The sequence below is a fragment of the Acomys minous genome (genome assembly GCF_964271855.1).
Source record: "Acomys minous genome assembly, chromosome: 12".
In the NCBI taxonomy this organism is placed as follows: domain Eukaryota; kingdom Metazoa; phylum Chordata; class Mammalia; order Rodentia; family Muridae; genus Acomys; species Acomys minous.
The window spans coordinates 87,894,030-87,914,035 of record NC_140493.1 but is presented as its reverse complement, the minus strand read 5'-3'; the positions used below and the strand labels follow the sequence as shown (position 1 = coordinate 87,914,035).

The 20,006-nt window shown below is 54.2% G+C and overlaps 1 protein-coding gene across 1 annotated transcript; it reads left to right on the top strand.

Annotated features, from left to right (window-relative positions):
* Positions 1-1,155: 1,155 nt before the first annotated feature.
* On the top strand, positions 1,156-19,646 carry NGFR (nerve growth factor receptor). Its single transcript, XM_084749941.1, has 6 exons — positions 1,156-1,365; positions 7,655-7,796; positions 10,785-11,144; positions 14,527-14,779; positions 16,357-16,517; positions 17,143-19,646. Exons 1-6 carry the CDS (start codon positions 1,288-1,290, stop codon positions 17,436-17,438), a joined length of 1,290 nt encoding a protein of 429 aa, XP_084606067.1. The 5' UTR covers positions 1,156-1,287; the 3' UTR covers positions 17,439-19,646.
* Positions 19,647-20,006: the final 360 nt, after the last annotated feature.

Here is a 20,006-nt window from a genome sequence, read left to right as displayed (position 1 = left end):
AGCTGCACATTCCCGGGTATACAGGTGATTTGATGTGCCAAGCTTCTAGAACTTGACAAGTGGGGTCCTGGGGGGGGGCCTACAACAGTACATGGATGAGTCTAACCCTTTCTCTGCACCCCCCAGTACCCTCTGTAGACCATTACTGAACAGCTAATGAACCCAGAGGAGACACCACTGCCCCTGCCTGCAGGGAGGCTCAGAAACTCATTCAGTCGTGTTTGTGTGTGGTTTGTATACTCATGAGTTTGAGGGCTTGTGTGAGTACAACTGTGCGCTGTACACATGTGTCAGTGTGTGTGTGTGTGTGTGTGTGTGTGTGTGTGTGTGTGTGTGTATGTCATCATGTGTGAGTGGATGTATGTCTGGTCTGTATTAGGAGTCCTTGTAGGATGAGTGGGTTTATATGAATATCTGAGGATGGTGTGGGCAGATGTCAGTGCACAAGCACATGTACAGGTGTGCTTGAGACTGTGCATACTCTTGGGTTTTATGTGTGTACCTGTGATTCCTTTCAAGTTCATGAAAGGCTGGAGATATAGTTCAGCAATAACGACGCTTGCTTGGCATGTGTGGTGAGGGGCTAGGTTCTATCCTCTGTGTGTGTGTGTGTGTGTGTGTGTGTGTGTGAGAGAGAGAGAGAGAGAGAGAGAGAGAGAGAGAGAGAGAGAGAGAGAGAGAGAGAGAGAGAGAGAGAGAGAGTCCAAATGCCCCCAAGGAATGCCTCTCACAACAAGCGGGAAGCAGCAGCAGAGGGGACAAGATGGAATAAAGTGTTCACCTACACATAAAAGGAGGGCAGCCGTATTCTTGGAATAAGGGCTGGTCAGGGGACAAGAGGCTGAGAAAGAGTAGACCCTGAGCAAGCCTTATCAGTAGGAGAGCAATGGCCCCCCGCTGGATCCACAGCAACCGGGACTGATGCTCTGTATAATCGGCGGTGCACTGGGTACGTGGGACAGCCCGCAGAGAAGTCGCAGCGGGCCCACGGGGCGCGGCTCCCCGCAGTCTCCCTTGGCTGCTCCGGACTCCCCACCCCGAGGCGGCCGGGCGGGCGCGGTTCCGGAGGGGTGGGGTGGGGGTGGGGGGAGTTGGGCGGGGAGGAGGCGGGGCTGCTGCACTGCCTTCATCCAGCTGCTCCCGCCCGCACGCAGCCAAAGCTAGGGGAGCCTCCGCCAGCTCCGGCGGGCAGCGGGCGCTGGAGCGCAGCGCAGCTCAGCGCAGCCCCATCTGTACCCAGAGCGGACCGAGTTAGAAGCCGAGCGCTGCTGCCGGCGGCGGCGGGAGATGAGGGCAGGTGCTGCCTGCAGCGTCATGGACCGGCTGCGTCTGCCGCTGCTGCTGCTGCTGCTGCTATTGCTAGGGGTAAGTGGTAACAGGAGGGACGCCTGTTATCCTTTTCCAAGAGCTGAAGCCCAAGGGGCTCCGGGCGCCTCCACCCAGGAAACAGAATAGGACGTCAAGGTCCTAGATGCTGGGAAAGGGTGGCGGAGGAGCTGCGGTCTTAGCTTCTGGGACTTTCAGAGTGCAGAGGCGACCCAGTCCGAGGATAGAGATGCGGACAGGACTGTTGTACGGATTGCTCCTCCTGATCCTTGCGTACTGCGGTGGGTGCGGTGTAGGGGGTTGGGAGGGGGTCTCTCGGGAGGAGGTTTGGGAATCAAAGGCGTCTGGTTTCTTTTGACGACGGCGTGTGAATTCTAGGATCCCGAGGGAGGACTTTTCCCTTTAGCGTCTTAGTCCCCCGGGAGTTGCAGGACAGAATCGGGACGAGAGAAGGAAGGAGATAAGAGCGGCACTTGAGATGTGAGGGACTAGAGGCGGAACAATGGGGGAGCGGCTGGATGGACTGGGAGGCAGAGGGGACCCAGCATGGACAATGGGGACCGGCCAGACAATGGGGGGGAGGGGCGTCGACAGGAGCGATTCGGGAGTGGCAGAGGTTGAAGAGCGAGAAGTAGGCTTTAAGGAGGGCAAAAAAAGAGACAGCCACAAAAGAGATAGAGAGAAGGAAAGCGGGTGTGTACCCTCAAGTACTCGGGTCCTTCCCCCCCCCCCGCCCCGCCGTCTACTCAAGGATGGTAAGGATGAGGAGAGCTGAGATACAGACGTTTCCCGCGTGGGTTCTAGCGCTCTTTCTCGTTGCCTCGCCCAGTCCGGGAACTGCGACTGAACACATCCCAGGCTGGGAAGGGAGCGCCCACGTCACTGTGGCAAGTCCGCTCCCACGGTGGTTCCTCCGTAAGCCTTTCACACGGTATGAAGCAACGCAGTGGGCCGGGAAAGACAGAACAGGCATCCCCCTACTCTATCTGTCGCCGGCGGGGTCTCAGGACGCGAAGCGCTGGGACGCTCAAGGCGGTGACGGTTCCGGTAGCGCACAGCTCAGGGTTGCACAAATCCCAGGCGACCCGCAGGGGGCACTGCGAGGTGCGGGATTGCTGCTGGGAGCTGCGTGAAAGCCTGGGGCTGCGCACTGAGTCCGTTCTAAGTTAAGCGGCTCCGGCTCTGCGCCCTCCGCGCTCCTTCCGGTCCAGAATTTAACAGGATTATCATCCCGCCCCCACCTGGCCAGGCTTTCTGTAAAAGTCAACGAACCCTTCTCAGATGAGACGGGACGCTTGGAATGCCACGGATTCTGGGGATTGTTATTCAGAGGCACCAACTCTGCTAAGGTCATGAGATCCTCCTTCTAAGAACTCTCGGTATTTCTGACTAGATCTTAAGGAAAGTTGGCACTGAAAGTGGCGTCCCCACTCTTCCCTCCACCCTTCTCTTCATTTGAGCAGCGTGCGCCCCCCCCCCCCCAAATCTCCACCTTACTGATAAGGAGGTTTTTGAGTTTAAAGAAGTTGGCCAAGATCTCACAGGCACGTTGGGCCGGAGTCCTGTGGCTGAATGGTCACCTCATTTCAGCTCTGAGCTCTCTCTACTCAAGAGTGCAGCTGGGGTGGGGGGTGCGGGGAGCTGGTCGATTTTGCTTCACAGCCGGGATGTTGGTAACACCTTCCCAAGAGATAGGCAAGAGGTGGAAAAGTGAAGGTGAGCAGATGGAAAACTCCGAGCTCCGGTCTCATTCTCAAAGCTCAAACCTGATTCCCCGGAGCTGTCAGTACCTGTAGCATCCTCCGGGGAACTGGGAGTGACTGCAAGGGTGTTTGCTGACTAAAGCCTCCGGTTAGAGGTGCTTCTTGGTCCTCGTTAAGGTTGGCTGGGGAAAAGGGACTGAGGCAGTGTGTGGTTCAGATCCTGGAGGGGTGAGGGCGTGGCCTCTGGATCTTGGCAGGAAGATGTCCCTGAGTTTCTAAAAGGTACGCCAAGGGGGAAGAGCTGGGCGTCGAGGCCTCAGCAAGGTGGATGGGGCGCAGAAACTTCGAACCTGAGCGCCCCCCCCCCCCACCGTGGCTCTGTTTTCCATTTCCGGCCCAGGCTGTTACGGTGTGAGCCGGTTCTGCGTTCGGTGGCGGTCCGAGCCCTCTTCCTGCGCCGCTGCTAGAGTGCTGAAACCAGAGCACAATCCCGCGAGTCGGCTGGCTGGCCGCGCCGGTAATGGAGGCACTTTGTCATTCAGACGTCTGTAACCGGAGCCGCCGGCCTGGCTAATGCTCCTAATAGAGAGGCAGCAGCGTAGGCAGCAAATGGGCAGTGTAAGCGTCCGGGCTGGCTTGGAGGGTGGGTAGTGAGGTGGCTCCGGGAGGGTAAAGCCTCCACCCTACCTAGCCGGCCCAGTTTGGCTCCAGCACCCAGGCTTCCTCCGTAGTAGCCGATGAGTTGGGAGGGAATAATAAAATTTGTGAAGTGCCTACTATGTGACCTGCACAGTCTTATAACGTGTACGTTATACACTTCTTAGGTCCCAGCATGATAAATGTAGTTATTCTCACTTTACAGGTGAGGCAGCTAGCTGATCCTCAGGAAACTTAGTCAGGACACCAGGTTCCCCCAGTTAGGAAGCAGAGGTGGCCCGTAGGAAGATGGGAGTCAGTGCTTTAGTCTTTCCCCCTCCTTTTCAGCTCCCCTTTAACTTACAGATCATGAGAGGGGGTGTGGTCCTGAACTGCCGCTGGCTGGTTAGACCCTACCCTGTGCCTCTGAACAGAGCCACTCCCCTCAGCTTCTCTTTAGAAAGTCTCTACAAGGCAGCTGGCTACTCATGACTCAGTGGCTGGCCAGAGGAGTGAAGAGTGGGGCCGTAAGTCAAAGCTTATCCCTGGGTTTGAATCTATCTAAGGCTTCCCAGATATTGGAAACCCCCCTGCCCCATCTGGCTGTGACCAGGCCATACTCTCTAGTAAGGAGCCTCTCCGAAGCTGTTGTGAATGGTCAGGATCGAGCTCATGGAAGAATCCATATGGTTGCAAACACTGGCGTGTTTTCCGTTTTGTCCAATTTAAAAAGGAGAGAAGAAAGAAGGAAGGAAGGAAGAAGGAAGGAAGGAAGAAGGAAGGTAGGAAGGAAAGTCAGTCCATCTGGGCACTGAAAGCCAGCCCTGCAATGACAAAAATAGATTGTAAACATATTGAAAAATGGAGAAGTCATGCTCTCAGCTTTGAAATGAATAAATGTAATAGATATAACTATCAGGCAAATGGGTCTGTCATTTTGATAAATTGATCAATTTGGATGGGATTCTGGAGCAATTAGCCTGAACGCTAGTCACACACGTTCCTGCTCCGCTGATGGCTCCCTTTCTGCTGTCTTCCCTGGGGTCAGCAGCTCAGACCCCCGAAGACAATGCTACTTCCTCAAGAACTACCATTGATTGAGCCCCTACTATAGGGCAGACAGATCTGCACACATTATTTCCATCCAGTTCTCCAAGCAACGCAGTGCAGGAGTCATACCCAGCGCACTGTTTCAGGGGGGGAGTAAGATTTAAGAAGAGTAAGATGCTCAAAAAAAAAAAAATCGCAGACTACTTTGCAGCACCTCTAGGAACTTATGACAGAGGGGACAAAAGCCAAGTGCAGGTGTGAATACTGACTACGTGGCCGCCTCGACTCTCTACAGAAGTCCTGGGAGGAGTGGGGAGAGCAGGTTCTTGGCAGAGGTGCTTGCCCAAAACTACTATGTCTCCCACAAAGATCACTCAGGCCCTAGCTGCTCCCCCCCCCCAGCCCCTCGCCAGCCCACACTCTCCCAACTCTCTGCTGACACTGGTTAAGTGGTATACACCCCAGGTCCACAAAGGGAACACACATGTGGGGGTGGGGAGAAACATTGGCCTCACACTCACCCACTCATTGAATACAGCCGCTCCAGGCGGGAGCTGTTGTGATGACATGCAGGGAGGAAACAGGCACAGAGAAGTTAAAAAACCTGCCTGTCACTCTGGCCCTAAGTGATGAAGACATGGGCAGTGATTACGCACAAATATTTGACTTAGAGTACTGCCCCTCCATGTGAGCTCCTACTCAGTCATGTCCCCCCTCTTTCTTTCTTTTTTCCTTTCTTCCTGTTTCTCTCCCCATCAGCATTTCTCTTTGTGTAGCCCTGGCTGGCCTTGAACTCAGGTCCTCCTCTCTTGGCCTCCCTTCTGCTGGGACCGCAGGCTTGTGTGCACCTGGCTCCCAGCCAGCTTCTTACCCGGTTCAATGGCATCATTTTTTAAAGATTCCATTAGAACTGACAAATTATGACTCTGGGAGAGGGATTCTTCCGGTCATACTGTGATAGGAGCAAGAAGTGACAACCGATACCCCGACAGGAAGAGAAGGGACAGGAAAACCATTGAAAAGCTGACAAAATGACAAAACTGTGTTCATCTGAGATCAAGAGCAGGAGAGCACTGCAGCACTGCAGCTCCGAGTTGTAACGCCAAAGCCCCAGTGATGGAGAAATTGCTGAGGCAGAGGGGCGTGCCACCCCCAGGTAAAGGAGAAACAGGCTGGATGACAGCAGCACACTTTTGCCCCTGAGGTCACATAACCATCCAAAGTCAGCCTTCCAGACTTCTGGGTAACTGAAGGCGCATGATGGTTTCCTGTTCTTAAATTACACAAATATGTACATTACCACTCCCCCTGCCCCCCACCAAACACACTATGTACCAGATAAGGCAGGAGATACCAGGACAACCTCAGGCAGAGCTCTGCCTCTCTAATCTGGGAGGGGTGGGAATAGTAGGAGCACTTCCTTGAGGAAGTGATATTTAAGCAGAGCCCTAAGTGATGAAAGGAAATCGGAACAGACCCTTGTGAAATCGCAGCTCCTGGGAGAAGCCTGCCTCTGGTGCCTTAGGGCTCCTGGTCTGCAGATGTTGCCAGCCAGCGCTCCTGCTGCTGGCACCTGGGGGAGATGGTGGCAACTTCCTGTGCTGCCTGCACTATCCCTGTTGGGCTTATGGAGACCACATTGCCTCTCGAGCATCATCTAGTGTGCCACCCCTCCATGTTTCCTTCCCCATCAAACTCTGGTGAGACCACAGTGGTGTGTGTGTGTGTGTGTGTGTGTGTGTGTGTGTGTGTGTGTGTCTTGGCAAAGATCTGTCCAGCATGGAAGCTGTACAGGAATGCCCAAACCACCTTATAAAGCTCCCTGGTCTCAGGACAAGAGGCCAAATTGCTTAGCATCAACTGGGCTGTGTGTGTGTGTGTGTGTGTGTGTGTGTGTGTGTGTGTGTGTGTGTGTGTAAGGTCTGGAGCCTTCAGAAAAGGCTTTGGAGTTTTATTAGACATTAAGATTGTTCTTTAAGGAACAGAAACAAAGTGAGCCTCCAGCAGCCCCTCCCTCCGGGGAATCTGGTGCTAAGTTGTTCCATCCATGAGCAAAGATGCTTTAGTGGCAGGAATCTGATTCCCCTTTTCCCCTGTTTCAGCTCTGTTCCCAGGGGCCACATGGGAGGGGAGGGGGAAGGGATGGAGGCAGGCTAGTGACTGGAAGTCCATGCTGGTGGGACAGAGATGCTGGATGGTGAGAGCGATAATAGGCATCCCTTTCTCCCTGTTTTGCCTCCAGACCTGCCCATCAGCCTTTTCTTTGCCCTGGCACCAAGATGTCATTGTATCTATCTGCCGAGAGGTGAAAACTCCAAAAAGGGCAAACCAGGACTGGCCAGAAACCTCCAGTATAGCGTCAAGATTTGAACCCAAGACCCCAGGCTTCTGTCTTCTGCTCTTAGACATAGACAACTCCCTTTTGGTATTTAATATGTGAGATGAGACCTAGAGAAGAAGGGCCCTGTTGCCCTTGGTTAGGAAAAGGCCCTGCCTCTGGGTAATTGCAGCCCTGCAGGTGTGAGGCTTAGCGAATGGAGTTTGGGCCAGATTTCAGCTCCACTGGCCTCCTTGGCCAGGAGCCCTGTGCAAGCTGCAACCCGTCCAGCCATGCTGGATGTCCCTCCCCCGTGTGGTGTATCCTCAGGACTCCACTGTAACCCCAAGGTGAACTTTGCAGAAGGTTAGCCACTGAGGCTGTGACCTCACACCCCAGCAGCAGTCAAGGGCGCAGGCTGTCATTGTAGTTCGTCCCCCCACCCCACCCCAAATCCCCCAGCCTTCCTTCCTGCCAGCTTTGATCCTCCTAATGCCTCCCGGGTGAGCTCATCCCAGCCCAGGTGGTTCCAATAGAAGGTATTAAGAGGGAGGCGTTTGATCCCTTGGAGGACACCCCCTTTTCTCCTGCCAGGCTGACCCTCTGATCTCCTTCCACCTAGGTGTCCTTTGGAGGTGCCAAGGAGACGTGTTCCACGGGCCTGTACACCCACAGTGGAGAGTGCTGTAAAGCCTGCAACTTGGGCGAAGGTGTGGCCCAGCCTTGTGGAGTCAACCAGACTGTGTGTCAACCCTGCCTGGACAGTGAGTATGGGGTGGCAAAGGAGGGAAGGTGTGGCACGCACAAACGACAGAGCTTGTAAGCGGTCTGCCTCCTGGAAGGTTCCTTGCCCACCTCTGTATGGTCACCAGAAGTGAGTGAGATGTAATGTAAGAGACTGAAGGAGGCTGAATAGACAAGGCACGAAGGAGGAGGGAGACCTGGTTGGGGGGGGGGAGATCCCCAGAGGGGGGTCCCCCTTCCCCAGCCCCAAGCAGAGAGGCTGCTGGTAGAAGAATGTAGCCAGGCAGGGAAAAGAAGCTGATGCTCAGGCCAGCTAAAAATACCTTCCGCACTGCAAGATCAATGGTTGCAACCTACCCTCTGTGGCTTTGCAGGGGAGGGGGAGGAAGAGCAAATCCTGGCCGCCCTGGAAACTGACCTTGGGGGATCCTGGGAGGTGTGGCTTCCCCTCCTCCAGGCCACCCGGTTCTGATGCCAGGAGGGACAGGGGCTGGAGCACAGGGATGTCCTCACTATGGGATGACCTGTGGTGGGAACAGCAGAGGCGCTGTGAAGGGGGACAGAAGGGGGACAGCTCCTCCGTTCTCATCCTCCTGTGAGTTCCGGGCCCTGTGGGACCAGAAGTCTCTGGTCTGCAAGACATCTCATTGCTCTGATGCTAACTTGGGGACCTTGCCAGTAAGATCCTGCCATTCAGTTCCCACTAGGAGGGCTGGGAACTCTGAGCCTACCAGCCAACCTACTTCTACCTCTGTATGCTCCCTCCCGTGTCAGTTCAACCTTCAGGCAACCCTGACTCCTTAGTGCTCTCAAACAGGTATCTCTCTGTGCTTGTGACTTCTGTAACCCTGTCCCTGGCAGTGGGACACCTGGGCTGGACAGGAAGGCCCTGCTCTCCTGGAAGGTGGCACCTGACCTGCCTTGGCTTCCCAGGGTCTCTCTATTCCAAGGCAGGATCACATCAGCCACCAAAGTCGGCCTCCCACTGCCTGGATGTTGATGTCTCTCTCCTATGCACCCTTCTTCAGCAGCTGGTAGGTTGGGAGCTCAGGGGAAGGCCATGTTGCGGATTAGGAAAGAGGAAACCAACAAGGATCTTAGAGCAGCTCAGAGGGAGCTCAGGCAGCTCTCCCCGCCCCCCTTCCCCTCCTCCTGAGGTGGTTCCCCCTGCCACACTCCCTTCCAGCTGTGTTAACAGGCTGCTTTTACAAGCCTGCTTTATGGGCTGGAGACCCCAGCGGACTTTCCCTCTATCCTAAAAAAAAAAAAACAAAAAAAAAAAACCCCACCAAAACCTTTCCACTAGGAAGCCTATTAAAAGGCCTGCCTTCATGCTCTGCCAAAAAAGACCACGGTTTTCACACCATCTGAAACCTACTCCCAGAAGTCCTCCGGCTAATTTCTGTATTTTCCCAGGAGTCGGCTTGCTCTTTCTGCTCTTTTGGTCCAGTGTGACTAATCCCCACCCCCCACCTAGCATCCTCTCATTTGGAGACATCAGAGGTCCACGTGCACACTGCTGTCTGTATCTCAGCCACCAAAGCCCACTGTTCATCCACGGGGCCCAACACTTATTCTTCATCACAACCCTCCCACAAACTGGGAGGGGTGATATTACTTATTAAGCTTTTCTTGTTTGTTTGTTTGTTCTCGGGTTTTTTTTTTTTGCTTGTTTGTTTGCTGAGATGGGGTTTCCCTCTGTGCAGCCCTGCGTGTCCTAGCTCTCCCTTTGTAGGCCATGCTGGCCTCGAATTCAAGAGATCCCCCTGCCTCTGCTGGGATTAAAGGCGAATGCCGCCACCACCACCACGCTGCTGTTTGTTTAGTTTGGAGACAGGTTCACACTCACTATAATAGCCCAGGCTAGCCTCAAAAATCACTCTGTAAAACAGACTGGCCTTGAATCCATGATCCTCCTTGTGCACCGCCATACCTGGCTATTATTTCCTATTTCACAAAGAAAGGGAAATGAGACGTCAAATCACAGAGCTTAATGTGCTATGGAAGTGAGTTCTGAAGCCAGGTCTGCCTGATGCCTAGGAGAAGGAATCAGGGTGCCTCTGTAGGAACCGACTAGAAATGGAAGTGTCACCCAGGCTCCCCTCCCCTTTTGTTCTGTCCCTCCTGTCCCGTGCACTTCTTTCTGGTCCCTGGCCTTCACCTGAGCTTGGAAACTGGCCCCTGATACTGAAAGAGCCAGGGGACCGACTGCCCATGCCAGTTCTCCCCGCTTGCTAGCTTCTGTCTTTCTTGCGGTAGCGGAACTGTCTTGCTTGGAGCACGGCCCTGTTCTTAGGAGCCATGCAGGCCCTTGGTCAGGCAATACGGTAAGGTACCATTGTCTGGAAATTTTGCTGTCACTCTCAGTTCAACCGAACATGAGCCACCCTCTCCTACCTCATGGGAAGAGGGCCTGAAGGACCATTCAGGAAGAGCTTCTTGGGTACACAGCTCACCTCTGGCCAGTGTGGGAGGGAGGCTGGATGGAAACCATTCAGAGTAGTCTTTTGGTTTTTTCCTCGATTTATTTTCTCTCTCTCCATGTCTCAGTTTTGGTTGTCCTGGACCTCTTATCTGTAGACCAGGCTGGCCTCGAACTCACAGAGATCCTCTTGCCTCTGCCTCCGTTTAAGTGCCGACATTAAAGTCGGAGTGTGCCACCATCTTCTGGCTCACACTTTTCTTTAATCGCGCTGGGAACTAGAGTACAGGTCTCGGAACTCTCTGAGGTTTGCCGAGGAATCTACCTGAACAGCTGGGACCTCAGGGGACTTCCATGGCCTGGAAAATGGGTCTCCTTTCCTGCCAGCTGCCAAACCAGTTTTCACAGGCTGAGAGTAAAGGGACCCCAGAAAAGAGTGGGGGGTCAATACGAAGGTGAGAAAGAGCAATAGTCCTCACTGCGAAGGCGTCAGAGGGACTCCAGCCCTGTGTTCACCTGGCCAAACACCGTCCTGCGTGGCTAAGTTCTGAGGCTGAGGCTGCTCCATCTGTCCTGTTGTCCTTAGGTGTGACGTTCTCTGATGTGGTGAGCGCCACCGAGCCGTGCAAGCCGTGCACGGAGTGCCTGGGCCTGCAGAGCATGTCCGCGCCCTGCGTGGAGGCGGATGACGCAGTGTGCCGATGTACCTATGGGTACTACCAGGACGAGGAGACTGGCCGCTGTGAGGCGTGCAGCGTGTGCGAGGTGGGCTCTGGGCTCGTCTTCTCCTGCCAGGACAAACAGAACACAGTGTGTGAAGAGTGCCCAGAGGGCACATACTCAGACGAAGCCAACCACGTGGACCCGTGCCTGCCCTGCACGGTGTGCGAGGACACCGAGCGCCAGTTACGCGAATGCACACCCTGGGCTGATGCCGAATGCGAGGGTGAGCGTGGTTCCAGGCAGGGTGGTGTTGGGGTGCAGGGCTTGGACTGATGAGGAAGCGCGCCCTCTAGGGGTCGTAAGAACCCCGGCTGGCCTTCATCCCACAAGCACCCTCCTTGAGCCAGTCCAAGTTGACATCCTGACTCCTCTCCAGTGAGTCTATGGGCGACAAACGGCACCTGGAAGGAGCCATAGATACTAGAGTCAGCCTCCTTCCAGCCTGAGGCAGGTTTTCCAAATTGGAGCAGGGTTGGGCACTCATAGGAGTGAGGACCCTTCAGACGCAGGTGGTGATGATGGCTGTAGCAACCCAAACCAAATCAGTCCAGCACGGCATCAGGGCCATTGCTCCTGTCTCTGGACCTAAGTGTTTTGATGGCCGTATGGTCACCATAGGGTTGTTGGGGTGGGTGACCTATTCCTCTCATGGTGTCTGGGGACAAGGTGGAAGCATTATGGCAGTGCTGCTATTACAATGCAGAAAACAGCCAGGTACGTGAGAGAAGCAGTTCTGTGGAACAGGAGAGGTAAACCTGAGCTCAGGAAGCGGGTAGGATAAAGTGGGGTCTGCTCAGAGGGCTCTTGTCTACTGAGGGCTATAGATAAGGTAAGACTGTGAGCCTGCCTTCTCCACAGAGCTCACCTGAAAGAGATTAGAGGATTCTGGGACAGGAGGCGGCACCTGGGAGCCAGCCACCGTGATCTCTGGCAATGTTCGTCTTAAAGGGGCTGGGGAGGTTGGTGTTGCTTTTCTCTTCTGTCCATCAGCTGGTGACCCTGCTCACGGACCCATTTTTTTTTCCTTTGAACTTTAACCTCAAGTGACCCTCACACTGAGCAGGCAAGAAGAGCGCCACCTTCAGGAAGTCCCTAATTTTCCCAGAGAGGGATGCTGGTCATCCACATTGGTCCAGTTAAGGGGAGTACCAGAGCCAAGGCCCCCCACCCCCAGCTTTGGAGCTTTGGAGATTCTCGACTCTAAAGGCGGCGGCAGCGGTTCTGCCTTCCAGAAGCATCTTGTTGAGTAGATGATATAGATTTCTTGTCCTGGGGTGAGAGGAGGTGGGGAAGAGAATGTCCTGACAGCCAGCAAAGGCCTCTCCTGTACCCAGACTTGAGCTTGCTCTAGCAGCAGAGTATAGAAGGCTGGCCAACTGCACTGAGACCTAAATATATTTGCAGTGTTATTTTATTTTATTTTATTTTATTTTTAAACTGACTAGGTGGAGCAGAATGGGGCACAGGCCTCAGTATAGAGATTCCCATGGGCCAAAACAGGCAAATGGCCTCAGAAGCTAGCCTGAGCAGGGAGAGGCCAGCACAGTTCTGTGGACAAGTCTGGATCAGCCAGTGGGGCACCAGGTTAGGGATGTGACAGGAGCAAAGGGAGGACCTGGTTGGAAAAGGGGCAGACTTTCTTCCCAGACGCCGCCATCCTATTTACCCAGCTATCTTGGCAAGAGACACCCCCTGAGGAACATTTATCCCTGTATTGCTTTTCTTTCTGCTCCAACCTCTGAAGGGTTAAACATTGGCCCTGAGACCAGCATCCCTTTCAGGAAATGGAATTTGATTCTCGGGCTGGCAGCCCCACTCTTGTCCAAGGTAGCATACTTGTCTGCATATACATTTCAGGTGTCAACATGGTGACTCACCCAGCCTTGGGGCAGACGCCCCGCCTCCTTACTGCATTGAAGTTTAGGAGGGGTCACCTGCTCCCTCTTCCTCCTGATAGCTTCCATTCCGGAAATGGCTGTCAGGACCTGCCAAGGGCTCCTCAGGTTGGAATGCTAGGGGACAGGGCCACATCTGGATCTCGTCTTCACCCCCATCCGAGAGGCTGGAGTGGGTGAGGGAAGGTGCCCTGGACACTCGACACTGTCTTCAGCCCTTCTCCGAGGCTCCTTCATTTCTGTATTGCTCAGCCACCCACGTCAACCTCTGGGTCAGGGCTGTCAATCCAAACTGAGTCAGATCTGCAGCCTCGGACTCAGGCTACACCCTCAGCCTTCCCTGTTACCCTAGCAAATGCCAAGAAGTTCCTTCTAGAGTCCAGTGCTCAGGCAGGACTGCCTCTTCCACTTCCCACCCCACTCCTTCCAGCCCTGCCTGCGACTGGGATGGGGGGAGGGGGTGGGGCTAGGCTACAGATGGCAACCTCTTCCCCACCACCAGCCAGATGGATCCCAGACTCACATCTGGGGGCCTTACCCCTCAGAAGGTGCTGAAAATGGGGCCTTTGAAGCATCTCTGTCTCGAGTTGGGGAGGCCCAGAGAACTAGTGGGCAGCTTTGACTCCAGCTTGGGTGGGCACAGTGTAGACGGGGCGGGGCAGAGCAGGAAGCAAGGTGCCCTCCCCTTAACCTCACGAGCATGCCTTGTCTGCTTTCCCTCCCTGCCCCTGAGCGTGGGAAGTGAGAATGGATGGGACAAGCTGCTTTGCCCAGACAAGTACCCCCCAGGCCATCATCCAGAGCCCTCAACCCCTAGCACTGCCTCTGGCTGGATGGCAGAATGGAAAAATCCCACCCAACTAGTGCCAGGAGGGGCTAGAGCCTCTGCCAGGAAGGCTGGCAATGCCCGAATGGCATGAGCAGGCCTAGATGGGTGGCCAAGCACGGAATTGCTCCTCCTGAGGCAGTAGGCAGCGTTTACTTCGTAGAGTCTCCCTCCACCAGCCGTCTGCTTCCTGCTAACAAGGATGCTAGCTGTCTGAACCAGCTTTCTCTAGATGCTAGGGCTAGGTTGTTTGCACGGGGGAGGGGGGGGAGGGGGTCAGGTGGCACAAGAAACATGCTGGCCACTGAGCCACTGAAACAAGGCTGGCCACTGAGCCACTGAAGCAAGCTACTTATCCTTTCCACCGCTAGTGCCGGCTTAGAGCCTGGAGCATCTGAGACAGTAAAGAGGGCTGAGGGCCACGTGCAGGACAGCACCCAAGTGCCCCATCCTTCTTGAGGGCCATGGTCACTAGGTCAGAGAAATTACACCCCTCCAAGCAGGAAAGCATTGCTCCAGCTCAAAGCATCTCTACAGCTCAGGTTTGTTGGTGCGTTTGCCTCACGCCTGGCTGCTGGATGGGAGACGAATGTCCTGGTTCCACAGCCCAAGTCAAAAAGTTGCTTGAGGGCCGTTTCTTTTCAGAGAGCCCATTCTCAGATGGGGAAAGCAAGGTCCCGTGCCGACATAAGTCTCCTGTCATGCAGCCCTGGCTCTTCCTCACTAACCTGACTCATGTGCACAGTCCTGGCCCCCAATGCAATTCATAACAGCCTGGCCCTGTGTGCCAGGACCAGGGGAGGAGGCTCTGGATGAAGCTCTGGAGAGGCAGAGCTAAGGGGAAGGCCTGGGGAGCTCCTCACTCTTGTGACTCTGTTCCCCAGAGATCCCTGGCCGATGGATCACAAGGTCTACACCCCCAGAGGGCTCTGACAGCACGGCCCCCAGCACCCAGGAGCCCGAGGAACCTCCAGAGCAAGACCTCGTAGCCAGCACGGTGGCAGATATGGTGACCACCGTGATGGGCAGCTCCCAGCCCGTAGTGACCCGAGGCACCACGGACAACCTCATTCCTGTCTACTGCTCCATCTTGGCTGCCGTGGTTGTGGGCCTTGTGGCCTACATTGCTTTCAAGAGGTAAGAGGGGACACACTGAGGATGGAGGAGACAGCTGCTCTGACCTTGACCTGAAAACACACCTAACCTACACTTTGAATTCAACCCTAAACTTCTCCTTATTCATTATCTCAGGCCCGACTCTCTTGGGTGTGTGTGGCAGCTTGCCTTGTGTTGTGGGGTGTGTGTGTGTGTGTGTGTGTGTGTGTGTGTGAGTGTATGTGAGTGTGTTGTGGTGTGTGTGGGAGTGTGTTGTGGTGTGTATGTGAGTGTGTTGTGGTGTGTGTGAATGTGTTGTGGTGTGTGTGTGTTGTGGTGTGTGTGGGAGTGTGTTGTGGTGTGTGTGTGGAAATGTGTTGTGGTGTGTATGTGAGTGTGTTGTAGTGTGTGTGTGAGTGTGTGTGTGTGTGTGTGTGTGTGTGTGTGTGTGTGTAAAGCGTTCCCATTCCTGTTCTGGCTCCAGCCCTTCCCTTCTCCCAAGCTGCTCCTCATTTCTTAGCCCCTTCGACCTCTGGCTGCTTGCATCCTGACTCTCAACTCCACTTACCCGATGGCTCCCTGACTGTGCATGTGTTTCTTCTCTTCCTAAGTCACCCTTGCTTTCAAGTCACCCTCAAACTCCCATGTTACCCTTGGGCTCCAATGGTACCCACATCAAGGAATCCAAGACAGAGAAGAACTTGCAGAAGGCATTTTCAACTTCGAATGCGTGTCCCTTTCTTTTCTTTCTTTTTTTCTTTTTTTTCTTTTGTTTTTAAAATCTTCAAAGTGATATATGCTTCTTAAAAGCAAATGCAGACAAGACTGAATTTGTTTTGTGGTGCCGGGGATGGGGTGCAGGTCTTTGAACATGTGAGGCCAGCTTACTACCAGTGAGCAAAGCCCTGGTCCCAAGACTTCTAAAGCAAAAGGCAAAAATCCTTGTTTTATCTCCTCAAATCCTGCCTGACTTGTGGGAAATCTCTTTGGGATAATGCTTTTCCAGCTGTTTACAAGTGCATTTTTTAATATAAATGCTCACACATGAATTTTTTATAATTATATGTAGACAAGAAGAGCTTTTCGAGTGACTCAATTCCCTGTCTACAGTGTCTAGTGACACACCATTCCCCGTCTACAGTGTACTTTTCCCTCCTAATCCGCCTCAGGAGAGCTTTCCTAAGAACACAGATTATCTGATTGTTTACAGCCTCTCATTCAACAACATGCCTGGGCTATAATGTAGTTAGCCAGTCCCCTCTTGATGGACATTCGGTTTATTTTCAGTTTTGTTTTGTTTTGTTTTTGTTATTGCTTATAATTGCCAAGGGAAAATCTCTGTGTGTGTCTCTCTCTCTATATATATGTGTCTCTCTCTCTGTGTGTCTCTCTCTGTCTCTGTCTCTGTCTCTCTCTGTCTCTGTGTGTGTGTGTGTGTGCATGCACAGAAATGAGCGCCCTATCACTTCTCAGCCTTTTGGATAAGATCATATAACGAAATAAATAAGGTCCTCAGAGCCTTTGGAGAGCACTTGCCCTGTGCCTGGCCTCAACCGTAATTACAGCGATGTTTGCTGCGCTGATCCAATCCTCATCCTGGCCTGTCCTTGGGCTCTAAGGTGGAACAGCTGCAAGCAAAATAAACAAGGAGCCAACAGCCGACCAGTGAACCAGACACCCCCGCCGGAGGGAGAAAAACTGCACAGCGACAGTGGCATCTCTGTGGACAGCCAGAGCCTGCACGACCAGCAGACCCATACACAGACTGCCTCAGGCCAGGGTGAGTAGGAAGGCGGAAGACTGAGGATCAGCTATGGCTTAGACTATGGGAGGAACTGGCTGGGTAGCAGGGTAGGAGGGGCTGAGAGGGGTGGGAGACGCGAGAAAGGGAATGTTTTCCCCCTGGGATGACTTGGGAAATGCAGGCTTTTACTAGTTGGAACATCCAGACTCATCAGGCTAATTGTCCCCCCTGGGGGTTAATTACTGCCCAAAGTAGCTGCAATTAGCCTCCTGCCCTGGACTTCTAGGAAACAAGTGGTTAAGTGTGGACCCTAATTAGCAGCCCGTAGCCAGGCTCTAGGACACTTGCTGGAGTTGTTTGAAACTGAAGTGTTCTGTTCCCCGTCTCAGCCTTGATGATTGCTCGCTGGGGGGAGGGGCCGCTAGTGGAAAAGGTGATGCCAGAGCTAAGGGTGAGGAAGGGACAGTGAGTCAGCAGGACCCAGGTCCCTCCAGCCCAGGCCCACCCCCGTCGAGGACCTCACCTTGGCCATCCTTCTGCCTCTAACTCTAGACTTGGAGGAGTGTCCCTTGGGGCTCCTGGGGTCTTAGCCCAAGTCTCTATGTGCACTGGAGGAAAGAGGGTTCCGGGTTAGGGACTGACACACTCCTATTCTCTGCAGCCCTCAAGGGTGACCTCTACAGTAGCCTGCCCCTGACCAAGCGCGAGGAGGTAGAGAAGCTACTCAATGGTTCCGCGGGGGACACCTGGCGACATCTGGCAGGCGAGCTGGGCTACCAGCCTGAGCATATAGACTCCTTCACCCATGAGGCGTGCCCGGTCCGAGCTCTGCTGGCCAGCTGGGCTGCCCAGGACAGCGCGACGCTCGATGCCCTTTTAGCCGCCCTGCGCCGCATCCAGAGAGCTGACATCGTGGAGAGCCTGTGCAGCGAGTCCACTGCCACGTCCCCGGTGTGAGGAGCTCCCAGACCGGAAGTCCCTGTCCTGCCCCACATTCCGAAGACTGATGCTCTTAGCCAGCCCCCTCCCCCCACAGAACTGCCCCCCTCACTCCTGGGGTGGCCCAACAATCAGAGCCGAGCTCCTCTGTGCAGGGCCTCCGAGCCCCGCTCCCCAAACCATAGCCCTGTTGCTGCTCCTGAAGGGGGCCTTGCTTCTGACCACACATACTCCCTCTCCAACGAGAGACAGGACCGCTCCAAGCCTGTCTCGCCCGGTTACCATCTCAGGCCTTTCCTCTCCCCCCCCCCCCCTTAGCTGCGTCAGATCTTGGGGTTTGACACTAGAATAGGGAACAGGGGTGTCCCCAGAGACTCGGGAGGCACCGAAGAACCAGAACCACAGACTCCACACTGTGAACTGGAGAACAGGGGGCATTGTGGCAGGCTAGACCTTCCTTAGACGCCCACTCCCTTCTCCCCTCTGGCCAAAGATGAAGAGGATTACAGGCCTAGCTGAGCTGAAAGCAGGTTTGGAATCCAGTCCACAATCCCCTCTTACACGTAGGGACAGTAAAGCCCAGAGAGGGGCAGGGACTGGCCTAGGCCACCCAGCAACAGGAAAATCAAACGTAGGCTGACACACTCCTTTCTGAGTGAGAAGATCAGGTACGCTTGCTGGTGGGAATAGAGTGATTTTTCAGGGCTAAATCTAGAAAATCTGCCCCACCTGCTACTGCTATCACTTCCAGGCCCCTACCCAACCCTCGTGCAGACAAAGTTTGTCCAAGACCTGGTCCCTCGGTCCATTCTGATGGAGTCAGGCTAGGGGGGGTCGGGTGCTGCCTTCCTCCAACCCTGTCAGGCTTATCCACACAGGTGGAGGGATGCATCTGTTCGTGCCCTCACTCTTGGCATAGGCCTGAAGCCAACGTTAGCCCCCTAGAATCAGCCCTAGGGATCAGGCACCAAGGACTTCCACCCCACAAAAAATCTCAATATCACACACACACACACACACACACACACACACACACACACACACACAAATGATGAGATGTCTTGTTTTTTTTTCCATGCCTCCTTTTGGGCTGAGCCTAGATCCCGTGTGTGTGGGGGGGGGGGATGGTGAGGAGTGAGGGGAGGTCACTGCCAGAGAAACATCGGAGGGAACCGAGCTGAGCTTCATGGGGCTGTCTTCCTCGCGCCTGGGTTTGGCAGGCCAAGGACTGCTACGGTCTCAACTGGCGTCTGTCTTCCAAGGGCCTGTGCGTGGAGGAATGCTCTCCCTCCTCCCCATCCTGGAGTCCCAGTTTGGCTGCGCCCAGAAGTCTACAGTGATGAAGAGCAGACTGGTGTGAGAACATAGCAAGGAAAAAAACCCAGATGCTGGCCCGTGGGCAGTGGCAGGTTTCTTCAAGACCCCTGCAAAGGACTGCTTTCCTGAGCACCACCAGGAAGGGGCATGGGGTCTCAGTGGCGTTTTCAGCCCCCCTCCCTCCTTGGCCTGTTCTGTTTTGCTTGCTGTTGGAATGAGTGGGCTCCCCCTCTATTTAGCATGAAGGAGCCCCAGGCCAGGTATGCACAGAATGACCACCATCCCTCTCCACCCAGGGTCCACCCAACTCTGGAAAGAGACTAGGGCCGTTGTACATGGGTGGTATTTTTATGGACCTCAACCTGCAACGAGTGGAAGGAACCTCACTTGCTGGCCCTCCCCAAGCACCTGGGGAGTGAGACATGAGACATTTGTTGTGTATTTATTTTCCTTCCCAGAAGGTGGGGAGAGGTGGGAGCTGCAAGCGCAGTTTAGCATGTGTTTGGTTCTGGGGTCTCTCTACAGCCTTATTTTGGGTCAAGATGGAACCTCTGGCCCTCCAGCTGGAGACTTTGAGCTCCAGACCCCTTCACTCTCCCTGTCACCTTCCCCTTGCATCCCGTGTAATCATTTCTTGGGCCCTCCCTGAAACCTACACATAAAACCTGAGATGAACATTAAATAGCAAAAAAGAAAAACAAATGAAAAAAAATGGTGCCAAGAATTTTTCTGGAAACACCCATGTTTTGTTAGTTGTGACTGAATGTATAGATCTCAGTTCCTCTCAGAAAATTCCCAGCCTTTATAATTTCTCACTTAGTTCCGAATGTCCGTTTTTTCTGGACGTTTTTCACAGGAATCCAGCAACTTCACATGTGTAGCCAATAAGTGGGTGGGGGAAAAGAATGGGGGGCCCTTTGCTGCCAGATCTCAGAGAGGGAAAGTTAAAAAAAAAAAACTGCCATGCAGGAAGCTGGCCAGCTGTGAACTTGACCAGATGTCAGAAGTGAAACTGACCACAGGGGAGCCAGAGGCTCGCTAGGAGGGCCAGGTCATGACCCCACAGCTCCCAGCCACCCACATGGCCTGTAAGGCACACAAGCACACCCCTGTACACAAGATCACAATCCAGATGGCCCCGGCAGGAGACTGGCTGGCCTGGCCAGGAATCAGGCAGGCCCCCTCCCTCGAGACTTTTAAGCAGAACTCTTGCCTCCCTGGTAGACTGACTCTACCACCCGTGGCTTCAGGCTGTGCCCCTTCTGAGGC